The sequence below is a fragment of the Mustela lutreola genome, chromosome 4, assembly GCF_030435805.1.
Source record: "Mustela lutreola isolate mMusLut2 chromosome 4, mMusLut2.pri, whole genome shotgun sequence".
Lineage (NCBI taxonomy): Eukaryota > Metazoa > Chordata > Mammalia > Carnivora > Mustelidae > Mustela > Mustela lutreola.
Genome location: NC_081293.1, coordinates 10520163 through 10538951, shown reverse-complemented (window position 1 = coordinate 10538951; position 18789 = coordinate 10520163). Strand labels below are relative to the sequence as shown.

General features: G+C 49.3%; 1 protein-coding gene across 4 annotated transcripts in view; it reads left to right on the top strand.

Annotated features, from left to right (window-relative positions):
* Nucleotides 1-15660, top strand: part of PLPP4 (phospholipid phosphatase 4) — a 116748-nt gene extending 101088 nt beyond the window's left edge. For 3 of the 4 annotated variants that reach the window (XM_059173020.1, XM_059173019.1, XM_059173021.1), the window contains 2 exons: nucleotides 5302-5472; nucleotides 15109-15660. In XM_059173020.1, the coding sequence (XP_059029003.1) occupies nucleotides 5302-5472; nucleotides 15109-15308 (371 nt within the window). In that variant the 3' untranslated portion in view covers nucleotides 15309-15660. Of the gene's footprint in view, nucleotides 1-5301; nucleotides 5473-15108 lie in introns of those variants that run through there. The other variant, XM_059173022.1, reaches the window with a different exon arrangement.
* The last annotated feature ends 3129 nt before the right edge of the window (nucleotides 15661-18789 follow it).

Genomic DNA, 18789 nt, shown 5'->3' with positions numbered 1-18789 from the left:
CCTTCATCTGCTTCCTAGTTTACAGGCTCCGAGAACATTTTTGCTTTTCACAGCCAGATCAACATATAAATATTTACAATCAGCTGTTTCTAGCTCAGACAACCTGCTACCGGCTCTGAAAGCAAGGGGCATATGCTCTTCCTCATAGATCACTGTGAGAGCTTGTGTGTGTTTCAAACTTTGGAGAGCAAATGAACAAGTTTGGAGTCCGAGGGACAGCTAGAATCGCAGCACCCTCTTGCCCACTTGCTTGGGCGCGCTCTAATCATATCTCTGTTGTTGATGATGTTAGCACAATGGGAACACATTTCCCCTATTTTATGATCTCCGTCTTCTGAAATGTCCGTCGCCTTGACTGCTCTGCTCTCAGTTCCATTTCTTAATCATGCTGGAAGGGTGGGGGGAGGGGCTGTGTTTAAGGGGAGAGGCCGGCAGAATGAACTGGGTCCCACCTGTTTTACATGAGCATAAAAGGTTTTTCAGCTCTGCAGGGTCTCAAGTGCATGTCTCTTGGAGAAGAGAATAGGGTGTTGCTTGGCTCGCCTTGGAAAGCCTTTCTTTAAAGGCTTCCCTGCTTTCTTTCTCTCCCAGTTGAATCGAATCTGAGCCCCAGTGAGCCCCAGGATCCGAGAGCTGGACGGCTCCCCGGAGATTATAGGCTGGTCCCAAAACCCCAGCCCTCCCCACCCCGGGAGGAGGCGGCAAAACAAAATGCGGGATCCTATGAATTCAGTGCGGTTTGGCAGAGGCTAGTTCTAATTCGGACAGTATTCGGGAAAGCAGAAATGCAAAGTGCCCGTTGTGTCCGTGGCTCCCATGTGCCTTCCAGGCCACAAGGCAGAGCCTCCAAAGCCCTTTGCCAAAGGACGTTCTGCTGGCTCAACAGCTGCCGTGAATGCCACTGAGAAAGTAACAACATGACGTTTAGCATGAATTTGGAGCCTGTCGTGTCATCTAGAAAAGTCAAGGCATAAAGTGCTGCTTTAAAAGTGTTGCCCAAAGGCCCAATAGAATATGTAGAAAAGCAGCTCCTGCTGGGTGCCCGCAGGATCTGGACAGTCGAACCCAGCCTTTAAAAATGCCTGTGAGTCAGCATAATCTCTTCGAGTCCGTCCAAGTTGTTACAAAAGTTGGGTATTCATCCTTTCTGATGGAGGCATCATACTCCATAGTGTATATGGACCACATCTTCCTTATCCATTCGTCCGTTGAAGGGCATCTTGGTTCTTTCCACAGTTTGGTGACCGTGGCCATTGCTGCTATAAACATTGGGGTACAGATGGCCCTTCTTTTCACGATATCTGTATCTTTGGGGTAAATACCCAGGAGTGCAATTGCAGGGTCATAGGGAAGCTCTATTTTTAATTTCTTGAGGAATCTCCACACTGTTCTCCAAAGAGGCTGCACCAACTTGCATTCCCACCAACAGTGGAAGAGGGTTCCCCTTTCTCCACATCCCCTCCAACACATGTTGTTTCCTGTCTTGCTAATTTTGTCCATTCTAACTGGTGTAAGGTGATATCTCAATGTGGTTTTAATCTAATCTCCCTGATGGCTAGTGATGATGAACATTTTTTCATGTGTCTGATAGCCATTTGTATGTTTTCATTGGATAAGTGTCTGTTCATATCTTCTGCCCATTTTTTGAGATCATGCTGAGTGAAATAAGTCAAGCAGAGAGAGTCAATTATCATATGGTTTCACTTATTTGTGGAGCATAACAAAAAGCATGGAGGACATGGGGAGTTAGAGAGGAGAAGGGAGTTGGGGTAAATTGGAAGGGGAGGTGAATCATGAGGGACTATGGACTCTGAAAATCAATCTGAGGGGTTTGAAGGGGGGTGGGGTGGGAGGTTGGGGTACCAGGTGGTGGGTATTATAGAGGGCACGGATTGCATGGAGCACTGGGTATGGTGAAAAAATAATGAATACTGTTATGCTGAAAATAAATAACTTAATAATAATAAAAAATGCCTGTGAGTCCCTGCTTCTTTTCAAAGCAACAGACACTCCCACACTTTGGAGGGCTGTGGCGTGGGTCCCAGGGCATGAGGGAGAGTGCCTTTTACCTGCTCTCCAAAGAATGAGTGCCAGCCTGTGGCTGCCAAAGCTGGTCAAATTCGAGTTCCAGGGGGACCAGGAGGTGATCTAGTGCAGCCTGAGGGCCTGGCCTTGAGCTACCTGCCCCAGGTCTTGAACTTAGAGGGTTTTCAGCAGCCCCTTTCCTTGCCCGTGTTGTGCCTCAAGGCTCAGGTGGCTGCTTGAGCTAGGACTTGTCTGTCCTAAAGTCTCCGAATCAATTTGTTTTACGGGGACGCAGACAAACTCCTGCCCTCATTGGCCTTGTACTCGTGGATGTCCTCTCTTTGGTTGTGTTTCTTTTCCCAAGAGATGCCAGTTTGGCAACACTTAAGGCTGCCTCTCTGATTGAAATCTTGGAGACTTTCATCCATAACCCTACACAGCCCCAGGACAGTTCTTTTATGCTCCCACATTCAGCATAATTAGCCAGATAGACTTGCTAAGCTGTCTGGTTTGAGTGAATTCCATTACTCCCCCTTAAGAATTCAGGATGAGGCCAGTACCCACCAGAGCCAACTGTCCAGCCTCCCCCTCCCATTCTGCTACTGCAGAGGAGGGTGTAAATGGATAGAAGAAGCCGAGCAACGTGTGGGTAAGGACGGGAAATTAAGAACCCATCATGCTTGCTAGGATGGAGGCCAAAGGGGACCACTCTCGAGTGCCTGTAAATCACTTAAAAACCTTCCATCATAGCAAAAATGTAAAACAGGCCTGGACAGTGAAGCTCCTTACATATTCTTCTTTTAAATGGAATATTTAATATGCATGGGCACTGCTTTGCTGTTTATTTAAGTGCTAATCATTGTTCAAAAATGTTTAAGTGCTTCATTTTTATTCCTGAGATAAACTTGATTTAATATTGTTTAAAAAGAAAAAAAAAAAAAAGCAAAAACCAACCCCTTTCACTTACCTTAACTTGGTTGTTGGAAACATTCTTACTTTGGCCTAAGCTCATGTTTGTGCCTGGGGGATCCCTTTTAAGAAGACACATTATGGGGGCCACCTGGGTGGCTCCGTCAGTTAAGCATCTGACTCTTGATTTAGGCTCAGGTCATGATCTCAGGGCCGTGGGATCCAACCCGGCACTGGGCGTGGAGCCTGCTGAAGAATTTTTCTCGTTCCTCCTTGCCCTCCCCAACCCCACTTGTTCTCTCTCTCTCTCTCTCTCTCTCTCTCTCAAAAAAAAAGATACATTGTCAGAGATAATTTGGTAAAGCTACAGTTTAACCATTTTTACATGCTGTGGCCACGATTATCTTGAACCTACAATTTGAGGTCCAGCTTTTTCCCCTTAACATGGTACCATGAGGATGGTCTGTCGTGCCGTGTGAGCTGTGGTTTTCCTGGGTGCGTCACAGTCCACTGAATGGAAATATCACAGTTTGCTTCTCTGTGCCTCTGCATTCCCCATCTTCCATTGTTCCATGATTATAAATAACTCGGCCGTGATATCTTCTAGAGCTGTCCATATTTTTGGATTACTTCCCTGAGGTGCCCTCTTAGGGAGTCTTAAAAGAGGCTGTGTTTGGGGCAGGCCCGCAGACTGGAGAGTGCCCGCTGGTCTCTCATGGACCCTGCGAGATGCAGAGTCTAACTCCGCAGGTCTGGGCCAGCCTGACGTTCTTTATCTGTTCCTAACTTGGGGACGCTGAGGCTGCTGCTTGGACTCCGGCAGTCTCTCCACGCCGTGGATGGCCTGGCATCCAGAGTATTTGCAAGACGGTTCTTACCAGGTCCCTGTGGGGACTAATTACCAAGCAGTCTGCCCCTCTGCGGGATTTTCTCTCCAAGAGGAAAGCTTTGATTAGGCTGGTGTCTAGAGGAGGCAGGGGCTGCGGCTTCTACGAGTGTGCAAAGCTCAACCCTGGCTGGCGCTGGAAGCACTCGGGGAGTACACGCATGCATAGTCACACACGCACACACTCACATATACATATGCTTATGCACACACATGCTCCTACGTACACACACACGCACACAGACATGCTTGCTTAGACAGACGTGCACATTCATGTGCACGCACATATACACGCTCACACATACAACTTATGTGTACTCACACACTCACGTGCATGCACACATACACCCTCAAACATACACATATACCCACACACATACACGTACAGACACACTCACACCTATACACACATACTCACATATACACACATGCACGTACTCAAATATACGCACACACGTACACACTCATACACATATACAGTTATACACATTCACATGTGCACACTCACTTATACATGTACACACACACACACTCCCACACACATACATTCTCACACACTCACACTCACACACGTGCTTTAGACCAGCAGACCGGCAGCTGCAGAATGTTCAGCAGCAAGACAAGCTATGAGGATTTTGTAAAGCTTCCTAGGTTTTTTTAGGTTTTCACCTTCCTACTCCATGGGTAGCCAGGGTTGCAGATCACTCTAAACCCACGGAAGACTAAACCCACACAAAACTTGCTTTAAATCTCACTGAGTTCCAGCTGTGTTCTAAACCTGACTGGGTAAGAAGTCTTGGAATTACACAAGCTACACTCGATCTTTACACTTTCAAAAACAGATTTAGTGTAGTCATGAGTTGTCTTTACAATTCTAAAAATCAATAGCCATAGTTTTTAGAAGAAAACAAGGCATTCGTCAATGCCAATCTCTCCATCAAACTCACTGCTCCATAGTTGTGCTGAACCCATCTTACTGAGCACCACCAAGCCCCAAATCTCTCCCTTTCCCTCACTCTTCAAATCTAAGGAGTCATCACAGTCTTATATTCTGTGCACACTTTTTTCTAGAACCCAACACATTATATTGAAATCCTCTCTACACATGGCTGTGTCTTTCAACCAGACCTTGAGACCCTTGACACAGAAAGAGCATTGGACACACTTTGATATTCCCCCACCTAGAGCAGTGTCTGTCTAATGCACAGTAGCTACCCATTAAATCATTGTTGAGTGTATGAATGAATGAATGAATGAAATAGAATAGATTTTGATCAGACACAAGCCTGGAAGGTCATTCTCATTGTTAAAAGTTTCATACCAGCGTGGTTCTAGCAAGAGCACAGATTGCCTAGACCGTGCCTGGTGCCAGTATGCCTTGGCCCTGGGGTGTGCAAGATGGTGGACAGGATGCCCAGGACATGCTGTGTCCCTGCCGCTTACCACCTGCTAGTGTAACACCTGCTGTTTCTCTTTGGCAGTTGCCTTTTCTGGCCTGGGCTTCACGACGTTCTACTTGGCTGGCAAGCTGCACTGCTTCACCGAGAGTGGGCGGGGGAAGAGCTGGCGGCTCTGTGCCGCCATCTTGCCCCTGTACTGCGCCATGATGATTGCCCTGTCCCGTATGTGTGACTACAAGCATCACTGGCAAGGTGAGTCCCTGCCCAGGGCCTGCCTAGTCCTCATGGTGTCGTCTGACACTCTCCTGAAGGGAGGCGTGTAGAAAGGTACCCATTCAGGGAGAACCAGCTGCCCACTGTCAGACCAGTGTAGGTTGAAATAACCACAGATTCAGTTTTAGAGAAAACCTGCCTGTTCGTGTGAGCTCTGACCTCCATACTGCCCTTACTGGAGGTAGCACGAAAGCCCCTTTTTTCCCTCTGTGCCCAGGTTCCAGCAGGAAGGCAGACCCTGGGCCTCAGACCCAACCGTGATCACCCTGCTCCATCACTTGCCTCAGTCTTTAGACTTGGTGCCAAGTGGTTTTTGGCTCCTCTCACATCTCACATCTGTCATGCAAGAACGTATCTCTCACCACAGATGCACTTCCAAAGGACGGGTCCAGCCCAGGGATCAATGCCAGTGGCGTTCTGAGCCGCTGCTATGAGGCCGTTGTGAGTTTTACCTGTACGTGACTCCTGGAATATTGGAGACAAGGGAAAGTAACAGCCAACAAATGCGGGGCTGGAATAAAACTGCAGCACGCCCTGTCCCCCAGCAGATAAGCTGCGGCTCACAGCCAGCTGACCGTCTCCAGCACCTGCCATGGCAAGCAGGGAGCAGGGCCGGAGGGGACGGCCATGGGACTCTGCGCCCCCAGCAGCGCAGGTTGGAGGGCCCCACGTTCCCCACAGGGCGAGCCTCAGGTCACCTTGACCAGGCCACCCTGACACAGGAAGCCAGCTCCGGGAGTGGGTCTGGAGCGGTGGCCAGGCATCTGCATTAACATGCAAGTCGGTTATTTCTGATGAATTCTGAGCGGGGAAGAGCTGAGTGGGGAAGAGCTCCAGTGTGTCGACTTTAAGCCAACAGACTGAATTATACATGTGCCAAATCCAGTTTCCCGCGATCTGAATGACTTTCCCCATCAGCCTGTGGTCTGCCCGTCCTCTCCCTGGCCATTTCCGGCTGCCCGCAAGCGGTTCTCCTCCTCCGCCTTTCCTGTCTCGGCAGCCAGCTGCCTTGTGTTCCCGCACACTTCTGGCCTCTTCCCAGCGATTTACTCCAGGGGTGGTGATGCAGCAGATGAGGCCAGACGGGAGGGGCGCTTCTAGCTGGGGACATCATCTCCCCATCTTTCCTGGGGCCTCCCACTCCTCCTGGTTCTTCTGCAGCTTCTCCTGCTCCTTCCCTGGCCTCAGCTCCACTCTCCAGCCTCCTGGAGCTCGTGCTCTGGGCTCCCTTCTAGCAGCAGCTTTGAGCTAAGAGCCAAGGCTTCGGGGTAAGGAGAGAGACTGATGCATGGTCTCCGCGGGTGGATGGGTCAAGTAGGGATCAGGGTCTTGAGGCCCTCCTGAGGGGGGCAGTCACTAGAAGCCATAAGGCTGAGCCCTGTGCCCTCCCTTGCGATCTGCTTTGAACCACGACTCGGACGGAGCTCCAGATGACACAAAGCTCCAGCAGGGGAGGGCGGCAGGGGCAGAGTCGCCGGGCCAGCAGCCCCAAGGCCTACCCACCGCGCCCGGCACTGGTTTCCAACAGAATCATTATTGCTCAGATGATGAGGGCGTCTCTCAATGAAGAACCGGACGGGCTGGCTGGTGTCTTATGGACGCCTTTTTATTTATCCCTTGGAGCTGAAGTTTCTTCTGAGCTTGGGAACAATCACCCCCCAGTACTTCAAATGCTTCTTTACAGACCGAATGAAATCATGGATCCGAATGTATCTTGTGAGCGAAAACATACTACACAAACGCAAATTTGTGTTGTTGTTGCTTCCCGCATTGTTTCTGGAGAATGATGGGTTGTGTTTCCCCAACAACTGATTTAGAGGCAGACGTGATTTTGGAACGTGGTCTGTTTGTAAGCCGTGAGTCCCCGGTTTGCGCTTTGATCGGGCACTTTGTATCTGTGAAACGATGAAGGGTTTCATCCTTGAATAGAGCGCTGCTTCATCTTACAAGGCAGTCAGAACTTGACCTGAAAACTTCAGACCTCAGATCGGCCTCTCTTAAATACTTGTGGTCCTGATTGGTTTTCCCTCATTACCTTGCTGGGGCCGGTACATCAGAAAAGGTTGAAGACTCATAGTCCCAGGCTTTCCCGAGGTGGTGGGCTCGTGATGCAGCCGGGGCCTTAGAGGCCTGCTAGCAACAGGGCTTGAGACCTGTCTTCTCCAGCTGACGCAGAAAGGAGCCTGGAGCAGTAGATGGAGACTAGGGACGCTCTGTGGGCTGGTAGGAAAGCAGAGCAAGAGAATTTATGTTCGGTGATGTTTAGGGCCAGACTTGAGCTATACTAGACTCCCACAGGCAAAACTGAATGTACGTGGGGTGTTCTAGGTCATTGGTGTGGCCCAAAAGACCAGTTCACTGGTGTCGTCTGTTCAATTCTTAACCCCAGAATCAGCCAGGAGAGGAGCATGCGTGCTTTTCCTTGGACTCTTTAACGGGCTCAGAAATGAGTCTGGCTCATTTGACCTGAATTCCCTTTTATGAGACCATCTGTCCCTGTTCACACCCGTGGTCTCAGCAGGGGGTGACTGTACCTCCAGGGGACATTTGGTAATATCTGCAGATATCTTTTCGGTCTGTACAACTGGGGGCTGGTGGTGGTAGTGGTTGCTCCCGGAGCCTGGTGGGGAGAGCCCAGGTTTACTGCTAAACCTCTTACAATGTACAAGACGGTGCCTCCCTCACAGCACAGACCTCCCCGGCCCTGGATGGCTGCTGCTGAGGTTGAGAAGCAGTTGCGGTGTCCAACGAGCGGGGAATTTTATTCATTGAACACTCACTCATTAAGGGAGTCACCAGGGAGGCCTCCCAGGTTTCCAGCTTGGAGAAGGGATGGGCAGTGTGGGTGTGCGTTTGAGGCAGGATGCCTGATGGAGAGAAATAAGTTGTTTTCCTTCGCAGACTGAGCCCAGTGACCGTGGGCAGGCGCCGCCCGTCATGGTGGGAATCCACGCAGAGCCCCGTAGGCGTCAGCAAAACCCAAATCCCTCTCATTATAGACTTTAGTTAACAGCATTAATATTATGAGGTTTTTATGACTCCATTTCAATTTTGACTTACACAACTGTGTCTAATATAGAAGTACATCCAATGACTCGATTATATATTCTTATCCAATAAATAGCCCACAATCCCGAATGCCTCCCTCTTTCCATTACCATGGTTATTTTCTGTTATCAACACCCTTCTCGTCTTTTCTGCCTTCCCAGCTCCACTCCAACCAGACAAGCCTGTTGTTTTATTAAGTGGAGAAGATGGAGGGCACAGGCCATGGCAGGAAGAGGCCTGTGAAGCATTTAGCAGGACTTGTGCAGAAATAAAGCCAGATGGTTGGGTCCCAAGGCCGTACATGGCTGAGAGTCTCCATGTCTTTGTGATATGCCTTTCAGGTCAAGTGGAAGCTGCAGGGTTTCATGGGTGATGCTAACTGCCAAGCCCAGCACCTCAAAAAGAGGTTGACCTTTGTGATTAGCCATGTGTTTTCAAGAGTTAAAACTTAGGGAACTCCCCTGCTGAGAAAAACGTGTGGAGAAAAATGTAGAGAAAGGGCAGAGCTTCTTACTGAACTCACTTCTGCCTCAACTCTCATAGGCTTGTGAGTTTAGGATTTCTAGTCGGTGAGAAATCACAGGAGTGGCAGGAAGGTATTGTTTGTTATGTGACTGGACATCATCGTGAGCTCACTCTGCCCCTCAAATTCCCGTATCTGGATCTAGGCTTTCCTCATGCGACTCCACATTTGGGAGTAATCTTCCAACCGACACTGGTTTCTGGAATCATAATGTTGTTTAAGCGGCCCTGGGTGCTTGTGTGGTGTTTCACACTCTAAGAAAGAGCATCCCCTCTGAATGTAATACAGAAAAGTGGGTCTCAAGGGAGGAAACGGTCCTTCGTTCCCACCCAGCCCGAGGTTAGCAAGCATCCGTGGCCGTCACAGACGCCATATTTGTCCGGGCTGAAGTGTTCGGGGGCTACCACTGCCTACCCCATGTTTCCCTGACTGGGCTGTGAAGGGTTTGTGATTTGAAATGAATTTTTGTGTAGTTACCAGACTTCGGGAGATGATCGGCCCTGCAGATGAGGTGGTTGGGAAGAGCCAGGAAGAGGCTGCTACCCCTTCCCCGCTAAACACACACACACACACACACACACACAGATTTGAGGGATACACTCTGTTGACCAGGTGTTTCCTTGCTCTGTCAGAAGCAGTCTCTAGATTTTCTAAACAAAGTGACTTGAAAAGGAGCCCTTGGCACTGGGTGTGGTGCATAAACAATGAATTTTGGAACACTGGGAAGAAAAATTAAATTAAATTAAAAAAAAAAAGAAAAGAAAAGCAAAGGAGCCCTTGGAATTATATTTCTGTTCCTAACAAGATCCCACCGCCTTGAGTAAAACAGAAACACTGATATTCTCCCACAGATATTCTCGGTCTGGAATGAACTGATTTCAACCCATTTTCTCTCCACGGTGGGCTGCCCTCTGTGGCAGGGTCCGTATTCACGTTCAGCATCACCTGTGGAATGTTGCTCAGGCTCTGGGAGCCTCTCGCCTCTTGGCCTTATGAGTCTGCCCACCTCTGCCTTCCTATCCTAGGCGTCCCGCACAGGAGGGCTGAGGCTGTCTGCCACCCCCGGTCGTCTGCCCCCTCCCTCAGAACCCACTGGACGGCCAGAGGAGCATGAGTCAGGCCCTCTGCCCTCTCGGCCTCCAGGCTAGCCCTGGCCTTCCGCTGTTGCTCGGTCCCCAGGGAAGAGGGAAGTTGGCTGCTCACAAGTCTCGCTGATGACCTCCAGGCTTCACGTCCTTCCCATCCTTCTCCCTCTACTTCCCCTCATTTTCTCTGGTGTCTCTTGTGGGTTCTCTGTTCAGGGTATTTCTAGAATCCGACTCCCTCTGTAGGTGGGCCTCGTTCCCTTCCCCCTCCTAGCTTGGGCTCAAGTGTCCCCTTCTGGGTGAGGACGTTTCGTGATGACCGCTCTTGGAACCGCAGCGCTTTTCCCACGCTCCCTGTCGCGCTCATCGTGCTCACGCATCTCCGGCTAACAAACCGCGTAGTTTGTGGTGTGTTGATCATTGTTTGTCCTTATCCACTAAAACAGAAGTCTGCAGGCTTTTTCTGCAAAGGGTCAGACAGTAATTATCTTGGACTTTGTGTGAGCTGGACGGTCTCTGTTGCAACTCCAGGATTTGGCTGTAGTCGTGTGCAAGTAGCCATGGACAACACGGAGCTGGTAGCTCACGCAATGCGTAGTTGGGAAACTCCGCACTAGAGTCCAGCCTCCATGCGGGCGGGGATTTTTGTCTCTTGTTGCCGTGACACATATAGTAAGTGCCTGTGTTCGTTTCCTTAGGGTCTATAAAAAGTTCCCCAGACCTGGTGGCTTAGAACAATAGAAATGGTCTCACAGTTCTAGAGGCTGGAAGTTCAAAGTCAAGGTGTGAGAAGGGCCACACTTCCTCTGACACCTGTAGGGAGAAGATCCTTCTCTATTTCCTCCAGCTTCTAGTAACCCCGGATGTTCCCTGCCTTATGGCGCATCGTTCCCATCTCGACCTCCCATGTTTAACTTGCGTTTCTTCCCATCATCTTCCTTCTGTGGGGGTCTGTCCCTATGTCCAAATTTATCCTTTTTTAAGAACACCAGTCACAGTAGATGAGAGCCCACCCACAGGATCATTTTAACTTGATGACCCCCGTATAGAATCTGTACTTAGATGAGGCCACGTTCTGAAGTACTGGGCTTAGGACTTCAACTTATCTTTTTTACAGGGTGGGGAGACACAATTCAACTCCTGCCCAGTCGACATGTTGAATGAGGGAATGAATGAATGAATGAGTCTTACTAAATCATGTTTCTTTCTTAGTAGCATCATCTTTTTCTTCACACTGGTTTTATTAAAATTTGGGGGTGTTATTAAAATTAACCTTTCCTCTCTACAAGTTCTTTCCCTTCAAAAATGAACAAAAAAATGTGACTTGAAGCCTTCATTCCGTCATTATGTCACTTGTGCCGGTGTCCCAGACATATTCTCCCCCCGATGTGTGGTGTTGAGAAAGACAGACATGGCGGCCGCCCTTCCAGCTCCCGGTACACCAGCCAGATCTTCTATCATCTGTGCTGTGGAAATTCTTTCATAGAAGCTCAAAGTCACAAAAATAGGAAGCTTCACTAGTAGTAGAATGAAAGGAACAGAAACTCTCATGTGGGGTTGTTGAGTTTGTCAGAGCTGATTTTTCCTGTAGTGTCCTGGGTCATACAGCCCAAGGCGTACACGTTCCCAAGTCAAGGTGGCTCAGTGATATTGGATGTCGCCATGGTGACAGAGAGGGATGTGTTCCCCCAGGGGACTTGACAGCCCATCTTCAGAGCCTTTCTGTTTGTTTGTGCCAAGCCCAGTGGGATCCTCTCTTGTCCTTTGACCTCATGAGAAGGGGGAGGGGGTCATGCCCATTTTATAAATAAGATTAAAATTCACGTTGCCTGATGCAAAGCCTCTTTCTACTACCACTGGAGCCCCTCTAGTGTTGTCTCCCGCCCCCCCACTTTGTTGAGGTATAATTCGTAACTTAGAATTCACCCCTCTTAAAGTGCACAACTCTGTGGTTTTTAGTATGTTCAGAGCTGTGCAACCATCATCACTATCTAATTCCAGGAAATATTCTTTACCCCAAAAGAAACCCCAACCCCAGCCCCTGGCAACCACTAATCGTTCTTCCTTTCTCCATGGATTTCTTTATTCTGGGCACTGCACATACATGGGATCACAGAGTGTGGGGCCTTTTGTGGCTGGTGATGTCGCTGGTTTAGGGTTTCCATCTCGTCAGTATGGGTCGACGCGCTCCGGCTCACCGGACATTTACCGAGTAATGACTGCTGGGCTCTGCGAAGCGAAGACAAGGGAGGCCATCAAGGGGAAGTGAGCCCTAAGTGGTAGGTGTAGGTTAAGAACTGTGCACAGTCTCCCAGAAAGCCAGCGGGGTCCCTGGTCCATGCTTGAGGGTACACGGACTACCTGATGGTCAACTTCTGTCCTACGGAATGATAAAGACACCAGACCTTTGTAAAAGATGGTCGGTCCTTCTGTTCCCCAAATTTGCCAAGCCCCTTCCTTCTGTTCTCTGCCTGGAAGACTGTAGGCATGCTTGCTGTCTCCACTTCTCACTTCTCCTGGCTCACGCCTGCCATCCTGCAGGCCTGGCCTGGAGGGCAGGGGGTGGTGCCCTCCATGAAACTCACCTAGTCCGACGGGACTAGCCTGGGTTGTTTCTCTGGGTGGTCTCATAGACCCACGCTTCTCCTTCGAGATGTGTATCACGGCTGTGGCTCACGGATAAGCCTGTCACTAGTCAAGGTCCATCTGGCCCCTTCGGACTGTGAGGTATCTGTGTTGTTCAGCCTCGTGCCCAAGGGCCAGACATCGCACCGGACACCTGATACCCATGTGGAACACAGACGTGGGAGGAATGGAATAGCACTGATGCTGAGTAAGGAGACCGGCATCTTGTCCTTCAGGGACGCCGAGATCCATTGATTCCCCTTTTGAACGCTCCAGTCCCATGCTGCCATATGTAGGGTAAAGTCAATCCCAAGCTGTTTTTCCCATAATAACGTCCTGCCTGTCCCCTGCCTGCTTTTCTGTTAGCACAGGCCGGACAGGATGTGAAAGTGATTTCATCATCATAACAGTGGCCCACTTGAGGCACTTGATGACCATCTCCCTCCTAAAGGAAGTGAGTTTTTGGATCTCGTTCACCACCTTTGTGATAAACAAAGTGCCGCATGACCCAGCCGGGAAGGCAGCTGGCCTGGACCTTGTGTTGCTCTTATTTCTGGTGACTCCGGTGGACCTGTGATACCACGTCCCCCTCTTCCCGTTCACTGGGAAAGCAGCGTGGGTGGCCCTTGCCCCGCCCTCGCGTGCTGCTCCACCAGTAAGCCTGGAGAACATTCGCTCCGGATGATTCTATGTCCCATGGCCAGTGGTGCACCTAAGGAGATGCCCTACCCCAGAAACTTGCCAGCCGAATGACATCATTTGTAGGCTTTGCTCTTTGGTCTGCTCAGTAAGTCGGTGACTCAAATGCAGGTGCCGTGGGTCACTGCAGACTCAAATAAGAAATCACTGCCCCATGCTGCTGCTCCCTGGTGTTAGAGAAAGATCAAAACCACAGTGGAACTCTCCGACCTCAGACCCTGGAGTCCTGGCATATTTTTATAGGCTGCTGGCCACAGGCGCTGTGAAGAGCTTCTCCTTTTGAGGAACTTGGTATAATCCTGTTGATTATGCCTTGTCTTAATTTTATTTTTCCCTCCCTTCCCCATGATCTGTTTTGTTTCTTAAATTCCACATATGAGTGAAATCACATGAAATCAGAAAGGGAGACAAACTATAAGAGACTCTTAACTCTAGGAAACAAGCAGGGCTGCTGGAGGGGAGGTAGATGGTGGGGGATGGGGTGGCTGGGGGATGGGGACTCAGGAGGGCCCTTGATGGAATGAGCACTGGGTGTTATATGCGCCTGATGAACCCCTGAGCTCCACCTCTGAAACTAGTAATATGCTATGTGTTAATTAATCGGATTTAAATAAAATAAAATTTAAAAAAAGAAAAATTATGCCTTGTGACCTCAGTCAGGACTCCGTGATGCTATTTGCCTCTAAGAGGTCTGTGCAGCCCAACAAGATTAAAAATGTGGAAGCAGAAACCCCAAATGGAGAATGACAGTTCATCCTGGCAGAAATCTTCGAAGGAGTCCCCAGTTTCTTTTGTTAGGGAAGGTTTTCCAGTGTGCTAGGGTCTTTCTGGCAAGAATAGCCCACAGACACAGTTTAAAGTGGCAACACGTGCACATCCACACACAGGAAGTGAGGGTTGCTGGCGTGGACTGCTCCGATGCGGTCTCTGTTAGGCATCAGCCGAATGCCTGCTTGGGCAAGGGGCTGCCCCCCACTGCCCTGCCGTGGAGGGGCCTGTTCTGGCTGCAGATGCCCCCTCCTGCCTCCACCTCCGCAACCCTCTCGATCCCCCAACTTGATGAGATGCTGGAGGGACTGGGATTCTCACAGCAGAGACGTGTTGAGTTGCCAGGCCTGGTGCGCCATAAAATGCTGACGTTTGCGACTCTGAAGTGTATTTCTTCCCTGAGAAATCACTGACCGTGAGGCAGAGACCGCACGCCCAGTGGGTTTCCGTAGCTCTCCAGCAGTGCTGGCCTCCAGCAGGAACTTGCTGAAGGATAGGAAAGCACAGCCCCTCACCGGGGTATCTCAATCCTATAGACATGGCTGGACTTCTTCCAGAACCTAGAAGTGGTTTTAACATCCAAGAATGCAAATCTGAGTTCATGCGATGTTTGGGACCATATTAAAGACCTAAGAGCAAATCAAGGAAGCATTTTCAAGGAATCTTTATGTCCTTGAAATAGAAAGATCTGCAGAGGCCACCAAGATCTAAACCTCCAGCGTGGTTTCTCTTTGCTTTAGTCTCTCAAGGGGTCCAGCAAGCAAGCCACTCACGGCAGCAGGTGAGCAGAGGGCTTTCTGGAAAATGCAATGGGCCACATTTGAATGCGTCATAACACTTTTCTCCCGTTTTGCTCTTTCTGCCTAGATTCGTTTGTCGGTGGAGTCATTGGCCTCATTTTTGCCTACATTTGCTACAGACAGCACTACCCCCCTCTGGCCAACATAGCTTGTCACAAACCCTACGTCAGCCTCCGGGTCCCGACGTCGCTGAAGAAGGACGAGCGGCCCACCGCTGACAGTGCGCCCAGCATGCCTCTGGAGGGCATCACCGAAGGCCCCGTATGACCAGGGTCTCCAGGGGACGGACGCTGAGCCCGGGGCACGCTCTCCCGCCCCGCACCCTAACGCAGTAGAAGAGGTTTTTCTGTAGCGTGTTTCTCATCCGTTGTTTCTCCAAGTTTTCTTCTGTTTCCATTTTGCTGGTGGTATTCCTGCTACTTTAAATGTGTCTTCTCAACTTTCCCGAATTTGCAAAGGGAGGACGCAGGGAGAATCTGTGAGAGACCTAGGGAAGAAGGCCGCGGGGACAGGGCGGGTGCGACGCGGTCCCGTCCTTTATCTGAATGTTCGCTGTAACCGCCACCGTCCTGTGTTTTCATGGTCGTAAAACCTAATAAAACCTCCCACTTGGAAGACACGGTGTGGGCTGGCCAGGGCAGCCAAAGTCATTCGGAGACGCCGAGGCCAGGGTGGGGAGCGGGTCCAGGTCTGGCTGTGGGTCATTTCGGGCGCCAAGCTTTGGAATCTTTCTGGAAAGTCAGCTTACCAGGGCATAGGCCCCAGAAATGGAGCTGAAGTTTGAGGCTCCTGCCTGGTATTTCCAGAGCCTTTGAATCCTGGAATTCAGAAGGAAATGAGATGAATGAGTTCACACAGAGGCTGTCAGCAAATGCAGGGAAAACAAAGGGGCCTGAGGCCAGGATGGAGAGGAGGTCACTGCGTTTTCTGAGGGCCGGGGGGCTCTGGAGCCTTCGCAGGGAGTGGCTAGGTGACCTCTGGCAGTAAGAGGTGGCCTCCGGGGAGGAGTTTTTCCCTCTAGGACCTGAGTTTTGCAGGGCTCTGCTAGAGGTCTTCCTCAGAAAGTGGCACCTTCCCACTCCAGTCCAGCCAGTGGCATTTCAGCACGGTAGCCAGGTTCTTGTAGGAAGTACAGGAACAGAATCAGGAATGCCCTGTTCTAGCTCAGCCTGTCCAGAACCCTCATCAGTCTGAGAGCACAGCCTGCTGCTCCTGGGCTAGTTTGTTCTTTCCAAGGCAGTGAGCCTTCCCTTCGTTCTGTTCTGAGCAGACACACCTGTGATTCTCCAGGTCCCTGGGCCTGCAGCCAAGGGGCACAACTTTGATGACTAAGGACTGCCCCCTTGCAGCAGTTGCTGCCACAAAATGTCTCTGGAAAGACTCATGTGGCTGTACAGATAGATTGTTGCCTGGCAGCTCTGGGCTGGGGGTGCCAGTGAGAACCACCAGGATGTTCTGATCAGCTGTCTACACTGAGAACTCAGGCCTAGAGTGCACACACCACCGTGCGAAGCGAGTCCCTGTGCGGCCCTCTCCAGCTGCAGTCCTTCCAAACTGGGCTCAGCACAGGGCTGTGGGGAGACCCTCCCCTTGTGGGGTGGGGGAACAGAGGGCTTGAGTTGGCTTTCATCTAAAGTCAGACTTTTGATTTCAAAAAATTACAGCAGTTACTACACCCATAAACAACTTTGAAAACAGATGTGATATACTTAAAGAGCTTAATCATAGCCATTTATAAGACATGATTTGAAATCCAGAGCTCAAGTTCATATAATATTACAAGATTAAATAGTCTGATTCAACTAAATGTTTATAATTTTCTAAAATAGTTGAAAATAAAAATGCAGGAAAAGGAGCCTTTGCTACTGTTTAAAAAACACACATACACACACAAAATCAAAACTACCTGATGTATGTCAAATACTTATTTGATTCTATACTTACCAAAGTTCTACTTATTAAGCAGGAGGAAGGTAAGAGTTATACTTCATACTGAGGACTTAAAATCCTGGGCCACGTAATGTAAATTTAATATAAATACTTATATTTAGAGATCAATGGAAGTATTCTGAAAAGTAATGAAGAACAGAGCATTATTAATGCTAAAAATTGAATGGAAATTTCTCTGATGGGCCATGTCAAAGCTTTCATTAAATTATAAAGTGACAGAGGATGTGATAGCATGAAGCTATGCACAGGTTATCACTGTGTCCGTTCACAGAAGGGTGATTTTGTGAATCCGTATATGTTAATTTCGTGCTCTTTGAACGTGAAGGCTCAGTAACATCGTAGTGCACAAATGAGGCATTTCTGTCTGCCCCAGTCTCTTCTGGACACGAAGGGCTCCTAATGCAGGCTCACGGGCAAAGCAGGCGACACAGTGTTGCCAATAGATTCCACCCTGAAGCTGTGGTCCCTGAGATGTTTCTTCCTCCAATGAGTAAACCTGCTCAGATCAATTCAGAGACCAGCGGTCACAGGTCAGACTCCTGCAGGGACTAGCAGAGGAATGACCTGAGAGAGGAGGTCAGGAGTCAGGAGTGGAGGAAGCCTTGCACAACTCAAGCACATGCACCCCAGGTAAAAGGAACTGGCTCTGTTTAGTTCCGGGTTGCTGCCAGGTAGGAAGACAAACCCAGTGTTGCCAGATCTTCTGATTTTTCGAGAGAAGTCAAGAATCTGCATTCTCATGTAGAAATTCTTGGTTTTACATCAGATTGCTATTTTCACTAAGATGCTTTAGGATGCAAGTAATAAAAAACCCAGTTGAAAATAGCTTGACCAATAGGAGTTTATTAATATTATAAAAAGAAACTGGTGGGGCGCCTGGATGGCTCAGTGGGTTAAAGCCTCTGCTTTCAGCTCAGGTCATGATCCCAGGGTACTGGGATCAAGCCCTGCATTGGGCTCTCTGCTCCGCAGGGAGCCTGCTTCCCCCTCTCTCTCTGCCTGCCTCTGCCTACTTGTGATCTCTGTCTGTCAAATAAATAAATAAAATCTTTAAAAAAAAAAGAAACTGGGAGGTAGGCAGCCTTAAAGGCCCCTAGTCCTTCCCATCCTCTTGCACGATCATCTCTAGTATGCCAGTGATCCTCTCCTCATGATCACAAAGTGGCTGCAGTATCCCCAAGAATCACATCTCCATTCAGTCATGCTCAGATGTAGGAAAAAAGGAATCCAGTCATGTGACAAGATAAATGTTCTCATGAGCTTCTCTTTAGAAGGAAGAAAGTGTTTCCCAACACTGCCGAGAAAAATTCCCTTTGCCTACATTGACTAGAATTGTGTCACATGGCAATTATGGCAATTAAATCCCCTAGATTTAAGGGGAGCTTGGAAGGGAGAGTAACCATTTTCAGCCTGTAGGGTGCTGGGAAACGCTTTTTTTTCCTTACCAGAGTTGCTTTCCATTGCTATGACCAAAACTGCCTTTAAAGAATTTTCATTTCATTAGTAACCACTCTCCAGAATTGGAGGGACTGTTTACAAGGAGTTTGCAGAGATCCTATCAATGACACCAGGTTTCAAGTTCCACTCCCAGCTTTCAAACTGGGCTCTCCAAAGATGAGCCCGTCCATCATGCAAACTCCAGCTGGAAATTTCAGAGACTTCCTGGCAGGTGGTAATCTAAACTGGGACATTCCCCAAGTCTCTAGTGGCAGTGGCGGGTGGTTCCAAACTCTGGTGCACGCACTGAGCAGAACACCCAGCACAAGCTAAGACAAGGAAGACAAGGAGGAAGTGCTGA